The sequence below is a fragment of the Cynocephalus volans genome, chromosome 11, assembly GCF_027409185.1.
Source record: "Cynocephalus volans isolate mCynVol1 chromosome 11, mCynVol1.pri, whole genome shotgun sequence".
In the NCBI taxonomy this organism is placed as follows: domain Eukaryota; kingdom Metazoa; phylum Chordata; class Mammalia; order Dermoptera; family Cynocephalidae; genus Cynocephalus; species Cynocephalus volans.
The window spans coordinates 92,197,134-92,218,873 of record NC_084470.1 but is presented as its reverse complement, the minus strand read 5'-3'; the positions used below and the strand labels follow the sequence as shown (position 1 = coordinate 92,218,873).

The window sequence follows — 21,740 nt, the reverse complement described above, 5'->3', positions numbered from 1 at the left end:
CATTTTCCTTCTATGGACGTTTGCTTCAGCCTGCCACTTAAACATTAACGTTCTCAAAATTTCTGTGCTCTCATAAGCTTCTATAATCTTCTGCCTCAAAATATGACTCACTTGAGTTCACACCTATATGGTTATAAATACTGAAAATAGACCTTCCACCAAATGGTGCTTATTGGCTCCAAACCAGAATTTCCAACTATCCTCTGACCATCCACACACGGACATCTTAAACTGAAATTGTCTCACTTCTTTCAAAAGATGCACTCCCTCCTGGTCTCCTGAGCTCAGGAAATGGCACAACCACTCACCCAGTTTCCTAAGATGGAAAACTTGAATCTAGTTTCCCTGTTCCTCATTGCTATGTACTCTTGGCAGTCATGTTAATACTAACACCAAATTGTTTAAGTCATCATTCCTTCTCCATCCGCATGATCCTAATTTTGGCCCTTACTCTCACTCCCCTTGATCATTTATTTCAGTGGCCTCCAATCCACCCACCACATGGCCTACAGAGCTATCTTTCAAAGCCCAGACTTGATTAGGTCAACTCACTGTAAAAACCTATAATGGCTTCCTACGGTTTATAAAATAAAGTTGAGGGCCAGCCCGTGGCTCACTTGGGAGAGTGTGGTGCTGATAACACCAAGGCTACAGGTTCGGATCCTATATAGGGATGGCTGGTTCGCTCACTTGGGAGAGCCTGGTGCTGAAAACACCAAGTAAAGGGTTAAGATCCCCTTACCGGTCATCTTTAAAAATAATAATAATAATAAAAAAATAAAATAAAATAAAATAAAGTTGAAACTCTTTAGCATAGAATTTGAGACCCTTCACAACCTGTCCCTGTCCCATGTCTTACAAGCCTAACCTCCCACCACTCCTCACCATATATCCTATTCTCCAGCCATACTAGTCTACTTGTCATCCCTCAGGCATACCATAGACTTGGGCATCAATTTGCTTCTGTTCAAACTGTTCTCTGCCTAGAATGAACTTCTCTTACTTTCTCTCATCAATCATTCCCATCTTTCAAGAATCACTTAAATGTTATCTCCTCTTTGAAGACTTCTCCAGCTCCCCAGGCCAAATTTAATTATTCCTGCTTAGTTGTATCAATAGCACTTTATCCTTATTAGAAAATTCATATATTGGGCCGGCCCGTGGCTCACTTGGGAGAGTGTGGTGCTGATAACACCAAGGCCACAGGTTTGGATCCCTGTATAGGGATGGCTGGTTAGCTCTCTTGGGAGAGCGTGGTGCTGACAACACCAAGTCAAGGGTTAAGATCCCCTTACTGGTCATCTTTTAAAAAAAAAAGAAAAAATTCATCATATTGTATTTACAGTGACTTGCTTATATGTTTTAGTTTCTATCATCAAAGGCAAGAACCAATCTTTATGTCCGCATAAAGGAATAGACCTTGGTAGATAGTTATAAAGAAGTGTTTGCTGAATGAATTAATACATAGATAATTAGTCATTTTTTATATTACTTGCCCATGATCTCACCTCCTTCCCACCCCCTCCCACCAATCATAGTGCTCAGTACCTAAAGAGGATAAAATAAATGATTGCTAACAAACAGATATCAGATAATTTTCAAATACATGCAAGAAAGAAAAGCGATTCAGTATGTAACAGTGGAGCCAACAGATACCTTCACAAAGACAGCATTCAGCCTCATAGCAGATGGCTTTAGTACTACCAACTCTAGGAGGAGATCCAATGCAGTATCAACTTCAGCTTCATTCCCACTGCAGACATGTGTCACTAGTGCACCAACCACTTCCTATACAGGAGAGTCAACAGGACAGTGTGAAGCAAAAATATGGTATGGCCATTCAAAAGGGGTTTATGCCTGAGGCCTTTCCAATCTCTACTTTGTTAAAATCATAACCCGCCTGATCCCCTCGTCTATTACCTAGTTTTCATTAATGTTGGCTTCAGGAGGCTTAGAATTATGCCAATGTAACTACACTACCATCTAGTCTTGACCTATTTCCCATAATTTATCAGTGAGCACTATCTAAGCCCTCTTGATTTTGCTCCTTGGTGTAGTCGTCTTCTTTCTTCATCCCATACGGGTTAAACTTTACCCTTTAACTGTGGTTTTGCTTAATCTGTTGAAATTTCTTAAAAAGATGGCACTCAAAGAACTAAAGGTTTTCTCTATACAGTACAACTTAGGCTTGCATGTTTCCACGAGTCATGACAGTGCCTCTAAAATGTAAAAAATGTCTTAGATGCCATTCTCCCTTTCCATAACAGAGCAATAACAGAATTATAATCTTAATTGCAATAGCTAGTTTACGTCAGCTGCATTTACTGCTCTGCTTAAAATTTAAAAAGGTTTTTCACATATTCGTTTGTAAAAGTTCCATTCAAATATGTTTTAACATTGTCAATAATAGGTATAGTATACATAAAAATACAAAATAAGATACTTTGTCCTCTACTTGCTTTCATAATCCCTTTCCACAAACGCAGCCTTCCCTCTCTGGAGATTTGCTATTAAATGTTATATCTCGAGTTCACTGGAATAGGGTTAGGCCCTCAGGCATTTCTCATTCATTTGTTTTTCACCACACTTTTTTCTAGAGAACCAACTCCAGGATCAACCAGAAGTTGATTATTTACAGCTAAATTTCACTGCCATTCCTGTATTATAAAAACCACTTGATAACCCCAACCCTTTAAGCCAAAGTTTATTCCAAGTAAACTGGAGCTGGACCTAAGTTTTAGACTCAGAGAGAATTTTAGAGCTCAGAATACAGAGTTAGTTCCTCCAGTCCAGCCTCTTCATTTTTTCATGGTTGGGACTAGAACTGAGCTTCCCAAACCCCAGTTCAGAGTTCTTTCCCCTTCAATGCCTTCCAACCAACAAGAAATAAACACCAGAACACATGCAATTCACTTGGAACTGAATTTGTTTCCTTTTCCCTGTTCCCTCCTTGCCAAAATAAATATTTCAACATACCTGCTGGCAGTAAGTGTCAAAAAACTTAAATGCATATTTGTATAGGAGACTGCCAAACGAAATTATACGCTGGTCTACGGAGTGAAACAAACTCTGAGCCAGCAACAGAATGGACGGACAAACATCCTCAAGAACCTTGAGGGAAGAATAGAGAATAAAGAAGCTATGGGAAAACTTAGTTATTACAGAATCTAAGAATTGCTCACCCTGTTGGCTGTTAGAGTGCTCCTCCCCAACTCTCCTTTTAATTTAAGGAATATTAATCTTTGTTTTACTCAGAATAATCCTTTACCATTCTTTGTTTCCTCTCAGGATCAATGGGATTCTACATATGGATAAGAATTGACCTTGACACTCAAAGAAGTTAAATTACAAGCCTAATATTACCGTTCCTATCTGCCCAATTTGGGATTAGAAGCCAGATCTTCTAAATCCCAGTTTCCTCACTCAATCATACTGCCTCTCTGGAGAGGTCTGCTCTGCCTCGATTATGATTTGAAATTAGTCTATAAGATTCAATGCTAACTAAACTCATTTCTTTTAAAGAAGATCAAGAGTGATCGTGCCTTACCAATAATGAAATATAGATGTACACTAACGGACCCAGAGTAAATAACCAGTTAATAAGTCTAGCTTCTTTACTGATATCACAATGTTTAGAAAAATACTTATATTAAGTATTGAACTGGATATAATGCTTTAATGGGGAAACCCTGCAATGAAAAATTATATATGGTTTCTGCCCTCTGGATAATTACAACCCCAAACATATATAACTGCCAGAAATAAACATAGAAAAGAATGCGAGATAAAATAATGCAAACGTTAAGCTCATTCCTAAATATAAAATCTTAAGACCCAAGTATATATTCTCATTAGTTCCTGAGCCAAGCCCAAAACCACTAGCCCATCCAGTTTTCTAAGTTCTACACTGTTAATATCTTGAATATTCAGCTGGCAAAACACTATTTCCAGCTTACAAAATTCCAACTTGAATGGTTTACCTTTTGAGAGGAATCAACACCTAAGGTTCACAGTGTTAAACAGTCAAATAGGGATGGTACGACAGATTCATATTTATGTCTTTACTGGCATTCCTCTAGTTCTATTTTCCTCAGGATTTTTATAAACTACTTAGAACAGGATATACAAGGCAAGTTTGCCAAAGCTGCAAATTGCACAAATCTAGACAACTAAAATGAATAATTTAAAATTAAGATTTGAAAGTCTCAATGGGCTTGAATAATGGGCTGAAATAACAAGATGAAATTTTACATGGGAGCTGTAAAAGCTTCCATTTTAAATTGAAAAATCAAGTTATACAGTATAGAATCAGAAGTCCTGAATTAAAACATTTCCTATAAAGAAGAATTTAGGGTTTGAGTCAAATAAGTTCAATATAAACCAATTTTGTGACCTTTTTCCTAAAAAAGTGAAAATTAATCCTAGGTTGGTTTATTAACATCATAATGTCTCAATCAAGGCAGGTAATAATTCTACTATGTTTTGAAATATAGCACTGAGCTCTCTGTCAAAGATCTATACCCAGCAAGGGTGGTGGTATTAAGATTCCTATGCTGTGTTAAGATGGAAAGGAAAGGTTAAGATGACCTATATACAACTTTCAGACTAATGTTGTCTGATTGTCTGACACTTACCAAGTGATGAATATAGAATGTACCCCGTAACAGCTGTTCTTCAACACAGCCTGATCGAATCTTATTTCTTAGCACCCTCTCAATGCACTTCTTTGTCTGAGGGTTGGTGCTATGGATGATGAGCAGCATTGCCAGGTCAAAAATCTATCGTCAATAAATGTGCAACAATAGGACAATAGTTTAATAAATCAGTACATTTACTACAACAAAACAGCAGCTCTCAACTTTTTCCCATTGAAACAAAGAATGGGTGATACTCATTTGCTCAATGTACTCCCATGGGAGTTCCTACATGTTCATGAACTCAGTAATATTTTTCAGAGAAATAAAGTGCCTCAACTATTAATCTCTCAAGAAAACATTGGAATATAAGTGAAAGTGATATTACTACAGAAAAAACTTTGAACATCTTCATATTTATCGGAAAAAAAAACCTTGAAATCACTTACCAAGCACAATATATATTTTCAATTATTATTAGGAAAATTACTATTTGAAAAGTTGGAAAGGATGTAAATGCCCATCAATATGGGAAAGGTTAAATACATTATGATAGAGTCATTTTTGGAATATTATATAGCCATCAAAAAGAATGAACTAGACTATTTTTTGACAGAGAAAGACATTCCTGACATATAGTAAAGTGAAAAAAAAGGGCAACCTTCAAAATAATAATTACAATAAGATTCTACTTCTGCAAAACAATATGCCAACGTACACATATATGTGTATGTATGAGAGTAAGTATGCCTGCACTTGCATTCATGTGTAAGTTTGTATATGAATAGAAAAAATCTGGAAGGATGATTATCTCCGAGGAATGAGACAGAGTGAAGGGAAACTTTATTTTCTACATTTATAGATTCTTTGCAAATTTTTCTCCTCATTTAGCTTGTATTATCTATGTTTTAAAAGAAAAAGTTAAAAAGACAAGCAAGACAAAAAAAATTACTTGGGACGTGTCTTCACTGAAGAGATGGTATCTTTAGACATCAAAATTTAGAATCATTAGAACAGAACAGAATACAGCCATTAAAAATGACAATGAAGACAATGCAGAAGCATGCAAACTGTTTATGACAAGAGAAAAAAATGTCAAGAGAGAAAAATCAGAATACAAAATTATATTTATACAATGACTACAAATCTGTAAATGTAGGTATGCAGGCACCCAAGGTGGCCAATTTACTTTTATGCAAAAATTAAAAGTTGTGTTATGGTATTTTGATTTTTTTTCCCCCACAAAAAATTATTGATATTTTTTCATTTTTTTATTCAATATCATAAAAACTTTTAAGATAGTCTTCCATTAAACGTGATGGTAAAACTTTAAAAAAAAAATTTTTTTTTTTTTTTTTAAAGATGACTGGTAAGGGGATCTTAACCCTTGACTTGGTGTTCTAAACACCATGCTCTCCCAAGTGAGTCAACCGGCCATACCTTATAGGGATCCGAACCCATGGCCTTGGTGTTATCAGCACCACACTCTCCCAAGTGAGCCATGGGTTGGTCCTTAAAAAATTTTTAAAGACATTAATTCAACAATTGGCTGACCCAACTACCAAAAATTCCACAAAACAGATTCCAACTAAAGAAAAATTTTTAAAGGAAACCAGTCAGTACATAAGAAACTCAATCGTCTGGCTTCCTAACACAAGAAGATATTCCTAGAATTAAGAGACACAGACCCAGTACCATTGCCTTGAGTGGATGGACTGTTTGATGCACTCTGCTCAGGTCTACATGTGCAAAATAAAGTAAAACAAGGAATGCCATTATCTTGACATTATCCAACAGGTAGAAGGAAAGGCAATCAGATACAGGGACAACTCATGACCCAGGTGGCTATATTCTTCATCTCATCAGTGGGGACTTGGCTTCTCTGACTGAAATTCGGCGCTTGTTTAGAGTGCTAATATTTCCCCTTATGGATAATGTAAGCTTTTTTAATTAACAGAATTAATGAGTAGGGCAGACCTTCTGGCAGGTCACCCCCTCAGATTATCTTCCCCACACAGCTGATGTTTATTACAGCAACTACAGATGGTGCAAAAGGAGAGTGGAGGGAGGAAGAGAAAGAAAGCAGGAGGGCAAGCCAGCCAATGTCACTACTTTTAAGCCTGCAATACTTACAATTCATAGTACATGAACATTACCTTGAGTTCAGACACCGAGGCAGTGGTTTCAATCGCCTGGAAAAACAAGGGTCACAAAAATATTATGACACATCACTGAAACACATTTTACCTTATCTGATATGCCCAGTTCTCTTATTTGAAAGCCAATCTGTCCATCTGGCAACCATCATCTATCATTTCCACTTAAATGACTTTTTGGACTTTTATTTCAACCTACCTTACTCACACTTCTGTCACTGATTGCCACCTATTTCCTTCTTGATGCTCAAAGCTCCAAAGATCTCACTCACCTTAATCCAAGCTTCTGAAATGGTTTTCTCATATCTAACAGCTGACTTTATAACATCAAAGAGGAGAGTAATACAGTCCTGATCACTGCTTTCTTGATGTCCTGAAGAACTAAAAGGAGCAGAGGGAGAAAAGTTATTGTAATTACCAGAGAGAAACTTGTAAGACCTGGTTAATTCTTACTAGCCACATGCCCTGGAGCAGGTAACAGCCTCATGTATAAAACCACTAATAAACTTGTACTGTAGTCAATCTGGGATTAATCTGAATAGCTAAGGAAAAATATATACACACACATATATGATGTGAAAAACTATGTAGTATTATATGCAAATATATTACTACCATTATTTGCAGTTGTAAGTATTAAGTTCTAACTGTTCTGTTTTCAGGATAAATATTAAATAACTTTCCTTATCTATGTGAGAAAAGGGGCAATAATTGTCGAGGAGCTCTATACCTTGCTCGTCCTTTACTTTTCAACGTGCTTTGGGAAGCAAGAAACCGTGATGGCAAAATAAAATGCTCCACATCCAATCTCTCTCGAAGCTCAGAAATTACCTGCAGAAAGTAAATTTTAACTATGTGTTCTGCTCATTCATAGGGGACAGGCATAGTCCATTCTCTCAAAAGAACCACAACAACCTCCTAAAGGATGGAGGAAGAAAAAATTTAAAGGTTGGACAAGGCATTTAGAAAGAGAGTTGATGAGAATTACTAATACAAACATAGTATGTCACACCCAAAATTCCAGAATTCCTTGAGGTACTACACAGAAATAGCAAATATAAACTGCAGCAGCTTATATAGAATAATCAATCTGACTAGTAGCTCCATTCCCTTCCCTGAATACTATCAGCATTAATCAGCATTATTAATTAGTCTGGGGACAGAGAAGAGCAATTGGGACCTATTAAATAATTTTTCCTGAAGTACCTTTAACTAGGTTTGGTGAGAAATAATAGCATACCTCAAGTGCATCTGTAGCTGTTATAGAATGAAGAATGAACTTGATTATTACAGGTAAATCATTTAATTTGACAGACGACAGCTTACCCATCACCAACTGGCGGACCTAAAAATAAAAAGCACAAAATGCTTAAGTATTTTCATGTCACTACCTCAACCTAGTACTGACTTTTAGGTAAAATTAGAAAAATAAAGTCTCTCGCTAAGTTTTCCCACTTGTAATTTTGGAAGAAAACCACCTCCTTTTATTTTTTCTCAAATTACAAACTTTCAATTGTTAACACCACAGTTTCTTTAAAAATAGACAGGTGATAAATGTGATATCCTACATTTTGGAGCCTGAATTCTTAACTGGCTACAGGAAGGCATAAAAAATTGTTATTATGGAAAGCAGAATATATTTAAGGCAATATAGAAAATTTCTACTTATTGCTTACAAACAGACCAGCAAATCTATCACAGAATAACATCTCATCGAAACTCATCAGAAACTCATCAAAAAGGAAAAAAAAAAAGAGACCAAATATCATTCTCTATGGTTTCAAAATAAAATTTTTATTACACATTATTTCTCCCAAGGCAATGACCAGGAGGTCAGAAACTGGCTCTGTTTCTGGAAAGCAGAGCCTTTCCTACCTTAGACAGCAGGTTTGGGTCAAGTCGGAGGCTAGAAAGGACATCCAGGATTGGGACAGTAAGTGAAGTATTCTCCATCAGTAGGTCACTGTGAATGGGGAAAAAGAGAAAAGTCGAAAAAAGTTTAAACAGGGCTGGGCAAATAATGACTTGAGAAAATCACTCTTCAGAGTATGGAAAGAGAGGATATATTCAGTTCTCATTAAATTACTGTTTATAGTATGTTGCATTAAAAATTGTTTGAATTATGGGCCGAGCCCGGGGCGCACTTGGGAGAGTGCGGGTTCGGATCCTATATAGGAATGGCCGGTGCACTCACTGGCTAAGGGCCGGTCACGAAAAAGACCAAAAAAAAAAAAAAAAATTGTTTGAATTACAAAAAAAATACATTCATTATAAAAATTCAAACAACTAATAAAGTAGAAACGAGAAGCCCTCCTTCACCATCCCCACTATCCAGATGTTACTACCACTGACTTTGGTACATGTTCTTCCTGACAAAACGAAAAAGAAAACCCAAAACAGTCACAGTGAAGTGTGATAAATATGACAGATGTTATGTGTAGGGCGCTACAGGGCCACACAGCATTGAGAAGGACAGTGATGGAGTCTAAGAGAAGGCTATACAAGAAGACAAGCTGGCATCAGGCAGGCAAAGTGGGTGGTGATGTGCTTTACCCAGTGAAAGCATCCTGCCCAACAGCACAAAGGCAAGAAATCACTGGACATTTTTAGAGATAGCTTAGCAGACAACTATAGAAAAGAAAGTATTACAAACTAAATTTTAACTACTTCTAGGACACACAAAAAGTTGCACTGAGAAACACTATACCTACAGATATAGTTCTCTTCTTAATTACCACCCTAACAATTACTATTTTTCATGAGTAGCAGTAAGCAATGGATCTCAGCAAAAAGCCTGATGCAGGCATGTGCATTAGAATCATCTAGGGACCCAAAGAATGAAGATGTTTAATAAGCTCCACAAATGATTTTGATGTATAGTCAGGAGTGAGAACCCTTTGGAGGAAATGCTAATAAAAAGGATCATGCTCAGGTTCTCTATACACCAAATTTATATACTTAATCCTAAGCCAGACTTCATGTTCATAACAGGTGTATCACTTAAAATAAAGTAGGTGGATCAATTTAAATATATACCCATTATTAGGCCACGGGTTTGGTTCCCTATATAGGCATGGCCGGTTAGCTCACTTAGGAGAGTGTGGTGCTGACAACACCAAGTCAAGGGTTAAGATCCCCTTACCGGTCATCTTTATACAGGGATAAATGAATGAATGAATGAATGAATAAATAAATAAATAAATAAATATCCATTATTAGAATAAACAAGTCAAATCCCATATCCTACTCATGGAAGGTATTATCGCCCTCTTTTTATATAAAAAGGAACATATTACTACTATTCTTTCATACTGCAGTGATAAAGCTCCCACAGTGGAGCCTTGCTTAGGATGGTGACAGCATGCTTATCTACCTGAGTTCTTTCCCCACATCAGCATGCTCAGAATCCCCCAGGATTTCAGGTAGGCTGGTGATGAAGTCATGCTGCAGGTACACTGGAGCAATACTGATCAGCTGCATGATCTTGGTGGAGAGGTCCTGCAGTGGAGGACACTATTAGAATTGTAGCACATTACCCAGAATAGAGAAAGACTACCTCCTTGTGAAATACAGAGCTGAAATTAGTTTGTGTACAATATGACAACTATAGACTCATGCTCACAACATAAATTCAGAGGCAAATGGCCCAGAAAAGTTCATACGAGATGGTATATAGAAAAAAATGTAGGGTGGATGGTATGAGGCGACTTCAAAACATTCATAGAAAAATGGAATTAAAAGCTAAAAATATTGCTGGCCAGTTAGCTCAGTTGGTTAGAGCATGGTGTTATAACACCAAGTCAAGGGTTCGGATACCTGTAGTGGCCAGCTGCCAAAATAAATAAAAATAAAAAATATAAACTTTTTCAACGTAAGCTCCATCAAGTTCAGATACTTTTGTAAGGGATAATACCAGCCATGTCTACCATGTCAATGCAGTCTTTTCTACATTATTAACTGAAGAAAAATGGGTGCCTTTTAAAGATTTTTTTAAGATTAGGGAAAAAAAAGTCAGAAGGAGACAACTCAGGACTGTAAAGTGGATGCCTAATGATTTCTCATGGAAATTCTTGCAAAATTGCCTTTGGTGGATGAGAGGAACGAGCAGGAACATTTTTATGGTAGAGAAGGACTCTCTGGTAAAGCTTCCCCAGGCATTTTTCTGCTAGAGCCTTGGCTTACTTTTTCAGAACACTCTCATAAGTAGATGTTATCATTCTTTGACCCTCCAGAAAGTCAACAAGCAAAATGCCTGAACACCCCAAAAAACTGTTGCCATGACCTTTGTGTTTGATCATTCTGCTTTTGCTTCCTGGACTACTTCCACCTCCTGGTAGGCATGGCTTTGATTGTGTTTTGTCTTCATGATTGTACTGGTAAAGTCATAGTTCATCTCTTAATACAATTCTTTGAAGAAATGCTTCAGGATCTTGATCCTGCTTGTTTAAAATTTCCACTGAAAACTCTGCTGTTGTCTGCAGCTGATCTGGGCACAACAGTTTTGACACTCATTGAGTGGAAAGTCTGCTAGACTTTAATTTTTCAGTTAGAATTGTGTAAGCTGAACTGAGATGTCTATGGTGTTGGCTACTGTTTCTGCTATTAATCGTTGGTCCTCTTCAATTAGGACACAAACAAGATTAATTTTTCCTCACAAACAGATATGGATGGCCTGCCACTGCAGGCTTCATCTTCACCATCATCTTGTCCCTTCTTAAAATGAAATATCCGTTTGTAAACTGCTGATTTCTTTGGGGCTTTGTGCCCATAAACTTTTCGTAAAGTATCAATGATTTCACCATTCTTCCACCCAAGCTTCATCATAAATTTGATGTTTGTTTTTGCTTCAATTTTGGCAGAATTCCTTTTGTTCTGACTAAAACTGATGTCTTATCCTTTTTAGTGCCTCAAATTAGACCCTGTTCAGACATATTATAACAAGTTAGTATAAGTTTATTTAAGTGCAAAAAATTTTTGAAATCCATGCATAGTTTTTTCATAATGTGCATTTTCCATGAACATTTTGAAGACCCCTCATATAATATCTATAGGTGTTACACTTTATTTCACTTAATCTTCATAACTATGGAGTTAGTGTGACAATTACTATTTTTAAAATGTGGGGATATAAGTTGCTCAAGGATACATAGTTAAGTGGCAGACCCAAAATTCCAGCTTGGATGAGACTCCAAAATTCATGTTCTTCCAAATAAAGATTAGCCTTGAAATATCTGACAAAAATTAATGATTTTAAGAATTCCTGAAAAGAAATGGGCCTCAAGCACTAAACTCAAAAAACATTCAACTTTACCAAGGTGCTTAATACCAAATCACATAATTCTAAAAACTTTCTGTAATTTTCCTCAATATGTAATCAAATTAAAACATTTGCTGTGAAGCAGGATGGTTTGGCATCTCATCACTTTTGAGAAATAAACATAGTACTCTATGTTATCTCTGTACTTTGAAAAACTAATACATTTCTTTTCAAAGATTTAATTTATTTAATATGCTCTCTAATCATTGTAACTAGATAAACTTCTCTTTTGAAGAAATTTAGAGTGAAATACCCATGATTCTCAAATTATGAAAGCTGGAAAAAGCTAATAGATGGATGGAAAAATTAATTTTTTTCTGTTGAGAAAAAAGGAAAAAACCCACAAATTCCAAAAGACTGGTTAAGTGTGGAAAACATACTCTTTAAATTCAAGAGACAGATAAAGCCCCAAAGCCTACCTTGCCATCCACAACTCTTTCAAGCCATTTCAGTTGACTGATAATAAGGCGAGGCATGTTGATTCCATCACTGTTCGTGCTGAAATATTATGACAAGAAGACAAGGAACTCAGCCTTTCTGTATATAACAGCAAGCATCAATACTGCACAAAATATTTCAGCTATTCAATTAACATTTCCTGAACACTTACTATGCACTGGACATTGTGCTAAACATACAGGTAATACCAAAAAAAACAGGAGACATATGCTTCTATATATTAAGAAAGATATCTGCAAGAAGACATGATAAACTGTTAATGGTGGCTATAGGCTGGCCAGCTAGCTCCGTTATAACACCAAGGTCAAAGGTTCAGATCCCCATACTTGCCAAAAAAATAAAAATAAACAGTTTTCTAAAGAAGAATAAAGGTAACAAACTTTAAAAAATTAATTAAGGCAAATATTTTTAAAAGGTAAAAAATTAATTACAACAATGTGATAAGTGCTAAAAAAGGCAAGCATATACTGCTATAGAAACACAGCAGGTCAAACTAGATTATGTTCATGAAAGTATTGAAAACCATTTATGGGTAAAGAAACATTGATTCAGTTATTATTATTTCCCCCAAAATCATAGTCTCCACCTTCTTCCCAACCTCCTATGTCTAAAGTTTTAGACTACCTCCAGCTCCTTTTCTTGACAGCATTCTTGGTCCTGTTTACTCCAGTCAATCTAAACAGCTAAGAAAGACATAGCCAGGACACAGAGAATCTGGCATGAGCCATTTAACTAATACACAAATTTAAAAAAATAAACCTTCAAGATTACTATTATTATTATATACAGAATCCTAAAAAAACACATATTGAAAAGAAAATAAAAATAACTATAATCCTGTCCTTCCAGAGAAGTACACTATCGAGATATACATTTGTGTGTGTATGTGTGTGCATGTATCTTCTTTTTTTTTTATTATTATAAGATGACCGGTAAGGGGATCTTAACCCTTGGCTTGGTGTGGTCTGCACCACGCTCAGCCAGTGAGTGAACCGGCCATCCCTATATAGGATCCGAACCCATGGCCTTGGTGTTATCAGCACCGCACTCTCCCGAGTTAGCCACAGCCCACTCTGTATCTTCTTTTAACAAAGTACTGAACTGAACTGTAAATACTGATTTGTAACCTGGGCTTTTTCCCTCAATTAATGTATGCTATTAAATATTCCTCTTTATACAAAGGAGAGAAAGGCAGAGGTGGAAGGGGGGACTAGCAAGAAATTGGTAAAGTGCCACAAAAAATGAATACATTGTATAATGATAAACACAGTACTTATCCTGATTTGAATATCATATATTAAGTATTGCTATTCAATGCTGTACCCCAGATATGCACAATTATGTTTCAATTAAAAAAAAAAAATTGAAAATAAAAATTCCTCTTCATAATTTCTAATCTCCACATGATGTTCCTATGTTCCTATTCTTTTTTTTTTTTTTTTTTTTGGTGGCTGGCTGGTATGGGGATCCAAACCCATGATCTTAGTGTTCTAAGCTGCACTCTAACTGAGCTAACTGACTAGCCTGATATTCCTATTCTTGAACATGTGAGTCATTTAGAATTTTTTATTATTTTAAACAGTAATGTCTTTGTTTTCATTCACAGTTATTACCTTAAGATAAATTAGGAGACATGGCATTGAAGATTAAAAGGTAAGCAAAATCTAAGGTCTTGATACATAGAATCGATTGCTCTTCAGAATGATTAAACTAACTAATATGCGCATCAGCAATGTGTGAGCACACCTGCTCATTACACTCAACAAGCGAGAGGCCTTTTAGAGTGGAAAAAATGCATTTATTGCTTTAAATTTGTGTCTTTGATTCCTAAAACAAAATTGCACTTAGAAAAAAAAAAACTTTAATGATTTGTATTTCTTCCTTGTTCATTTTTTTCTGACATAGAATTAAAAAAAAAAAAATCTAGAGGTTAAAGAACAGTATGTATTCAGAGAATACCTGACTCTAGTCAATTGGCTCTCCTCTTTGAAGACAACCACTGCTTCCAGTTTACTGTGCATCCTTCTAGAGATAATCCACGAATATACAAGCATTTGGAATATTAATTACTTTTAACAATAATCTTTACAATTTTTAAAAAATATTATTTATTCATTTTTACTATCATTTTATTTTGGCAGCTGGTCGGTATGGACATTAGAACCTTTGACCTTGCTGTTATTAGCACCACACTCTACTGAGTGAGCTAACCAGCTGGCCCTATTTATTTTTATGTGGACACATTAAAAAAATGAAATTTCAAAGAAAGACACTCCAGTAAAACTTTGTAGCCACATAAGAACCAGGCATCTTGATAAATATGACCTTTATAAAAAACCAATAATCTTTCAGAGTAACCTTTTCAGAGAAAAACTTAAGTACACCAGGCTACTTTGAGCATTCCAGAATAACTCCACTTACTTTTCAAAAAGAAATTCTGGCAACTTTTCAAATAAGGTTTTGATAATGGCAGGCTAAAAAAGAAGAAAAAGGGAATTAGGAGATGGTCTCAAAATAAACAACAGAAATGTATAATTAGCCAGAATACTCCCCAACCAAAGCTCTTGGAGGAAAGACTTTGGTATAACTGATGTTCTGCTTATAAGAATATCCGCATGGATAACTGTCTATATTTTGAAAGAAGTTATTGGAATACAAAGACTTATCAATAATTTGTCTTCAGGAAAACTGTAAAATGATTATTAAGGAAAAATTAATCAGATGATCAGGATTATTATTAAATATGGTAACTGTTAATCCATGAAATGCTGACTTTGAAAGATTATCAAATGGTTTACAAGAAGAGAGGATTTCTCTTCAGAGGAACGAGGGGGCTCTTAGACTTAAGCTAAGTAAATTATATTCAAGATTTCCAATGAAAAGGAAGAGATTAAGGGTGTAGGAAGATTAATAGCAGGGGAGAAGAGAAGAGGAACTGGTGGGAGAAGAGATGGAGAACTGGGTGGGAGGGAGACTTTTCACTGTGTATACATTTATACAATTTGAGATGTTTAAAATATGTCAATGTATTGTCTACTCACTAAATTAAGAGCAAAAAGGAGGAAAAGGGCAGTATCAAGTTACATAAGCAACTAAAAAGCTAAATGGGAGATGATGCAGATATGAATATAGTAAAGAATACAAGGTGCTCAGAGCTCAAAAGATGAAGCTTTAAGGAGCAGGAGTCAGATGCTGAGGGAATAACTGGGACTACCAGAAGTACTGGGCTAATCAGACTGTTAAAGACACAGATATTACCCTGCCAGACTCGTCTTAGCAACAGGGCTATTGCCTTGTTGCAAACCCAAAGCTTCTGCAAATACAAATTCTCCAGTTAACCCCTCCTCTACCCTGTGCTCCAGCCACTTATACTTGGGTATACACCACAAATCACACCCATCAAATATTCACAGAAAAAGTGGCATAGTCTCACCTGTAATATGTCAATCCCCAGAAGCAGTTTGATGAGGCTCTTAGAGTAAGATGTGTTAATGCTGAAAAACAGAGATTTTGCTTTCTATTTTGTTTTCCTTGTTAATGTTTTTATTATCCCTTCTCCATAAAATTGGTTAAATAAATAACCTTTAAACAGAAACTATCCTGTTAGATAAGAAATACAGAACATGAGAAGACGGCTTTTAGCAAGGGAGAGGCAGAGGGCTGAAAGTCTATCAACACAGGTGAGTCACATTATAGAAAACACTGGTTCTTAGCCTCATAACCATAAACTTAATAATTTTAAGGCTAAGTTAAAACTCTGAAGAAAAGATAGCTATAAATCAAAAGTGAAATTCCAAAAAAATTACATCCTGCTCATTCCCCCCCATCCAGTTAGTTTAACAGACTGAATTTCAGCAAGATTTCATGCCTCCTCTCCACACCTGGCTTCCTCATCCTGCAGACGTTCACAAGACAAAAGGCAGTTTCTGAAACTGTCTTGGTCCTCAATGTAAGACTCCAGGCCACTAATAAATTCTTCTATTACCTTAATAAGGAGATTTAAAAAATAAAAAGACAAGGGAAGAATAAGATTTTTAATTTATCATTTGCTGTCAGTTCCCTAAAAATCATTCCAGCCCATTCAAATTTATGCCAGGGTCTTTAAATTCCCAATTCCAGAGTACTGCTGGCAAAAGCAAAAATACTAGGGAGAAAATACATACTTTGGGATAAGAAGGATGTTTCCTCAGGGTCTGAAAGAGCTTCTTTTGGAAAACTACTTGATCTACAGCTATGAGGAAAGAAGAATAACTGGTCACCAGAGTCTTTAACATCTCCTACCATCGTTTTCCTTCCCTAAAGGCCTGATGAAACTAACAAAGATATCTTCAACCTAATCTCAGAGCCAAATCTTCTCAACCCACAATAAAACATTCTTACCTCTTTTTTTTTTTTTTTTTTTTTGACCGGCAAGGGGGTTGCAACCCTTGGCTTGGTGTCTTCCACATCACCATGCTCAGCTAGTGAGCGCACCGGCCATCCCTATATAGGATCCGAACCCACGGCCTCGGTGCTGTCAGCACTGCACTCTCCCGAGTGAGCCACGGGGCCGGCCCCAGACTTAGCTTTGATAGAGGATAGCCACTAAGTGTTCTAAGGAAGGCCTACCATAACCTTAGCAGGATAGAATACCGTGTGCCCTCTAAGCAGAGCCTTACATGGCTTTATAAATTTTCTTCTGAAATTATTCTGACACAGATATAATTGCTTTCTGGGTATTACTTTATTTTTTTATAAGGAAACACAAAGGGATAGTAGTATATAATATTTTTTTCTAAAAAAAAGATTAGAAGTACTTGACTTAACATGCATTAACCAGGACCAAAAACTATAACAATATTCTCTAAAAAGCAATTTCATCCTGGTCTCAGAATGGATGGTCCTCCCATTTCCAAACTTCATTGTCTCTCTAGTTAGAAAATCCATGATTCAGTCCTGAGCCCTTTCACTGAACTCGGACAAGAGATTTAAATTAAAATATTACCTAGTTGATTCTGACTTTCTCCAGTTCTAAGAATAATTCCTGATGTCTTAAGAAGCCTTACAAAGACACTGTCATTTTCTTCAACCTCATTAGGAACATGAGATTCCTTGGTCCTTCTGGAAAGTGGTTGCTTCCTGGCTTCTGAAAATAGACAAAATTTTCAAAAATGTGACAAACAGTAAAAATTAAAATGTAAACCCAGGGATAATAATCCTAAAACGAAAATTTATTTGTTCCTGAAGAATTATACTAGAATTGATACAGTAGTGAAATAAACTATCTCTAACAATGGTCAGTAATAGTGGCTTCCAAATCAATAAATCAATCAACCAACACATAGAATTATTTTCATCTATTGAATTTTCACTTGAAGAATTCAAAATCTGCAAATAACCATAAAAATGTTTTCCACCCAAATTCTCTCAAGTTAGTGTCACTCAAGCTGTTGTCTGCAAACCACTACATTGGAATCGCTGGGAAGCTTATTAAAATGCATACTCCCAGGCCACATCCCAGAACTATGGAGTCAACATTTTGGGAATGGGATCTGGGAATCTGAATTTTTGACAAGCTCTCCAGGTAATAATCCTGATGTACACTAAACCTGAGAATCAATGATCTGTATGAAAGGGTAGACAAAATGGGGCAGGAAGTCCTGCATCACATCTCTGAGTACAAGCTCAGATTGGTTTTATCCCATGACTTTCAACCCACAAAAGGTAATAAGATGTAATAAATGAACAAACAAAAACAAATAGGAACTTGAAGCCAAGCATGAAATCTATCTACTCCTCTCCCTTAATAATGCAATTCTACTGTTTTTTTCCTTCTCAAATTCCTCTCCCTCTCTCTAATAAAGCCTTAAGCAGAATGAAACAAAGACCACCGCCTTCCTTAGAGAAACTAAGTCATAACCAGGACGAAAGATTTAATTTTCTCATCACTGACCAAAAGAACCCAAGTCCCTTAATTCAGAAGTCTCTTATCTTTTGGAGAACAGTATTTCCAAAGTATGACATTTACTTCTAGTGACTTCCTAAATTATTCCTCTTCAGTTCAAAAATTTCTACCAATTTCTCTATATTCTACAATTCCCTAACATTGTTGAGCCTCAGAATTTCCTTTTCTAAATCAAGCCTATTGGCCAGACGTTGGCGAGTGGCGTGTCTCCAAGATGGCTGCTTGGGGAAGGAGGTGTCTTGGCCTGGGCAGCAGCAGTGGCAGCAGTGCCCGAGAGAGGGTGAGCTTGTCGGCCACAGACTGCTACATCATGCACGAGATCTACAACAGGGAGAACGCCCAAGACCAGTTTGAGTACGAGCTGCAGCAGGCCTTGGAAGCACAGCACAAGTACATTGGGATCGAGCCAATCCGCATCGGTGATGAGACGGCTTGCTGAATCCCTGTGGGCAACTGCCTGCACAAGAAGGCCGTGCTGGCGGGCACCGCCTGCCGCTTCACCCCCTTGGCACTGCCCTTAGATTATTCCCACTACATCTCCCTGCCCGCTGGTGTGCTGAGCCAGGCCTGCTGTGCCCTCTAATTTCCTGGCAGTTTGACCCTTGCTACAAGTACCAAGTGGAGTACGACGCCTATAAACTGTCCTGCCTGCCTCTGCCACACTCACCTCCTCTACCCCCGTGGTGCTGGTTCGAAAGGACGACCTGCGCAGAAAGAGACTGCACAACACGATAACACTGGCCACCCTGGTGTACTGTGTAAAGAAGATTTACGAACTCTACGCAGTATGATTTCAGCAGAATAGGGAAAGAAGCAAAACAACCCAGCCCACGGGAGACAACAGAGTATTCAGATTGCCACAGTAACATTTTTTGCTCTGTGAGACAGTGGAGCCTGGGAAGGTGTTTGGTTTAATACTTGTTATTTCTAAAAAATAACACAGATCACGGGTGTACCAAGGGTTTTTTCAGCTCATTACACTAAGATGCAGATTTCCATAACCCAAGAGGGGGTCTGAGGCTATGGAAGTCCGATCGGGCAGTGGAGTGTGGACGAAAGCAAACACTGCTGAGGGTCTGTGAACGCGCTTTGGGGGGTGGGGGTCTTTAAGTATGTTGTTTAACTGTACCATCCAGAGCCAACCAGAAGCTATCGACTATTAAAATTATGAGAATTTCAATAAATAAATAAATAAATAAAGCCTATTGATATTCACATGGTTTGGGCCTTGAAATTTTAATCATCTTAAATGCTGTTCAAGAAGCATCAACAAGCATTTTCATCAACATTCATTGTATGTGAACAAAAGTCAGACCTAAATTCCTATAACCTAATAAAACTCTTCAATTGACAAGTTAGAACTGCCTTAAGAGAGTAAATAAGTGCAATAAATAAAAAGGACTATCAATTCCTTATCTTCAGAACCATTAGAGCCTTTGTCAACCACATTTTCAGATGGGCAGAGTCAGCACTGTTTCATTGCCTCTGGTGTGCTTACTTTGATATGATGTCTTTCTTTTATATAGCACTATCATAGCATTTATCTAGATCATAACTTTTTAAGGGAGGAAGTGGTACCATAAAGTTTTTTAAAGGGTTGGGACTGTGTCCTATCTTTGTGTCCCAGCACCTAGATGATGTACAGTAGATAAAAACTATAATAGTAATTCCTCTTATAGATGTGGAGACTGAAATTCAGAGGCTGTGAGCATGCCCAGAGTCATATGTGGAATCAGAGGCAGAAACTCAATCCCAAATCTCCTGATACTAGATTCTGTGTGCTCTATCCATTATGCCTTGATGACTCCCAGCACTTGAAAAGTAGGAACTTTACATCTCTTTAAGAGCCTCATCACACATTTCCTACAAGAAATAAAGGAACAATAGCTAGATACTTACTTGAAGCACCTTCTGTCAGATTCTTTTTATCCTCAGACTTTGACAATCTTCCTTTGGAAACCATTTTGACCAAAGTCTTCTGCACTTAAATTACTTCCTAGAGCAAAATCAGAGAACAGAAGTTAACTCTCTAGAAACTAAATTCTGAGATGTCAAAGCTATGGCTCAAAGAAAACAGCTTTATCCAAAACCAGAGGGTTTCTAGTCTTTACATTAATACTATCTAAATCCAGGTGCTAAGCAAATTTCAACTACTATATCTGGCCAATACTCCCTTGCTTGCAAGATTTGTTACCTAGTTGCCTCTTTAGCCAGACCACTTCCCTGTTGCTGAAGGATAAAATCCAGAGTTCTCCATCTGAGATTCATGACCCTTCATCATCTAACCCCTGTCATCTAACCCCATCATCTAACCCCTGTCCTTTAACTCATTAATTCAGTGCTTTGTCTTAGGGACTGTGCCAAGTGCTGGAGTTACAATTGGAAACTCCCTGAAGACATGATCCCTGTACTCAGGAAGTTTACAATATAGTAGCAAATACTCTTAATGTACTTAACTATAGCTGTGTAAGTGCCATAAAAGAGAAAAGTATAGATAGTTTTGAGGGCTTACAAAGAAATTTAGTCTAGTTGGGGGTAGGGGTGGTAAAGAAAAGCAGGGACAATTTCTCAGGGACAATCTCCCTGAGAAGCAATTTTTAATCAGGGACTTGAGGGTTGAAATAGGGGTTAGCCAGTAGAAGAGGTATGAGAAGAGTAATCCAGGCAGACAAAAACTCATACTGAAACAGGAAGGAGCTTGTGGAGTTAGAAATGAGACTGCAGAGGTAGGGGAGGGCCTGAACCACATGGCCTTCCTGGTCTCAGTGCCTTTGCACAAAGGTGCTCTTATTTGCCTGGAAATTCCTACTTATCCTTAAATATCAGTCAAATATCATCTTCTCTGAAAAGTGTTCCTCCTATCCCTAAGGGAGGTTGCTACTCCAGATTCCCTGCTCCACAGAGTACATCTAGGAGACCTTACCACATTACACTAGACTGTGGGGCTCGTTTTTTTGTTTTTTTTTTTCCGGCGTCTGGCCCGTCCGGGGATCCGAACCCTTGATCTTGGTGTTATCATCTCCACGCTCTTCCGAGTGAGCTAACCGGCCAGTCCGTGGGGCTCTTTGAGGGAAGGAACCCTGGTCTCATTTATCTCAGTGTCCCTAGTGCCCAGCACAGTACCTGGCATATAGAACATTTCTGAGAATATTCGCTGACTGAGAATGGCTGGCAGGGCAGTTAAAATACTAATAGTTAACAAGAACTATTTTAAAGGCTTTAAAGTTAGT

General features: G+C 37.2%; 1 protein-coding gene and 1 pseudogene across 2 annotated transcripts in view; one reads left to right on the top strand and one right to left on the bottom strand.

Annotated features, from left to right (window-relative positions):
* Positions 1–20,473, bottom strand: part of FANCD2 (FA complementation group D2) — a 59,544-nt gene extending 39,071 nt beyond the window's left edge. For both annotated transcript variants that reach the window (XM_063114549.1, XM_063114550.1), the window contains exons 1-16: positions 20,410–20,473; positions 17,551–17,691; positions 16,730–16,797; positions 16,448–16,551; positions 16,000–16,060; positions 14,988–15,040; positions 12,527–12,605; positions 10,164–10,288; positions 8,666–8,753; positions 8,031–8,135; positions 7,521–7,621; positions 7,063–7,171; positions 6,791–6,826; positions 4,635–4,778; positions 2,977–3,111; positions 1,657–1,788 (exon numbers count right to left, since the gene is read on the bottom strand). In XM_063114549.1, the coding sequence (XP_062970619.1) occupies positions 1,657–1,788; positions 2,977–3,111; positions 4,635–4,778; positions 6,791–6,826; positions 7,063–7,171; positions 7,521–7,621; positions 8,031–8,135; positions 8,666–8,753; positions 10,164–10,288; positions 12,527–12,605; positions 14,988–15,040; positions 16,000–16,060; positions 16,448–16,551; positions 16,730–16,797; positions 17,551–17,691; positions 20,410–20,473 (1,545 nt within the window). The remainder of the gene's footprint in view (positions 1–1,656; positions 1,789–2,976; positions 3,112–4,634; positions 4,779–6,790; positions 6,827–7,062; positions 7,172–7,520; positions 7,622–8,030; positions 8,136–8,665; positions 8,754–10,163; positions 10,289–12,526; positions 12,606–14,987; positions 15,041–15,999; positions 16,061–16,447; positions 16,552–16,729; positions 16,798–17,550; positions 17,692–20,409) is intronic.
* Positions 18,725–19,301, top strand: LOC134390273 (transmembrane protein 11, mitochondrial-like; annotated as a pseudogene).
* Positions 20,474–21,740: the final 1,267 nt, after the last annotated feature.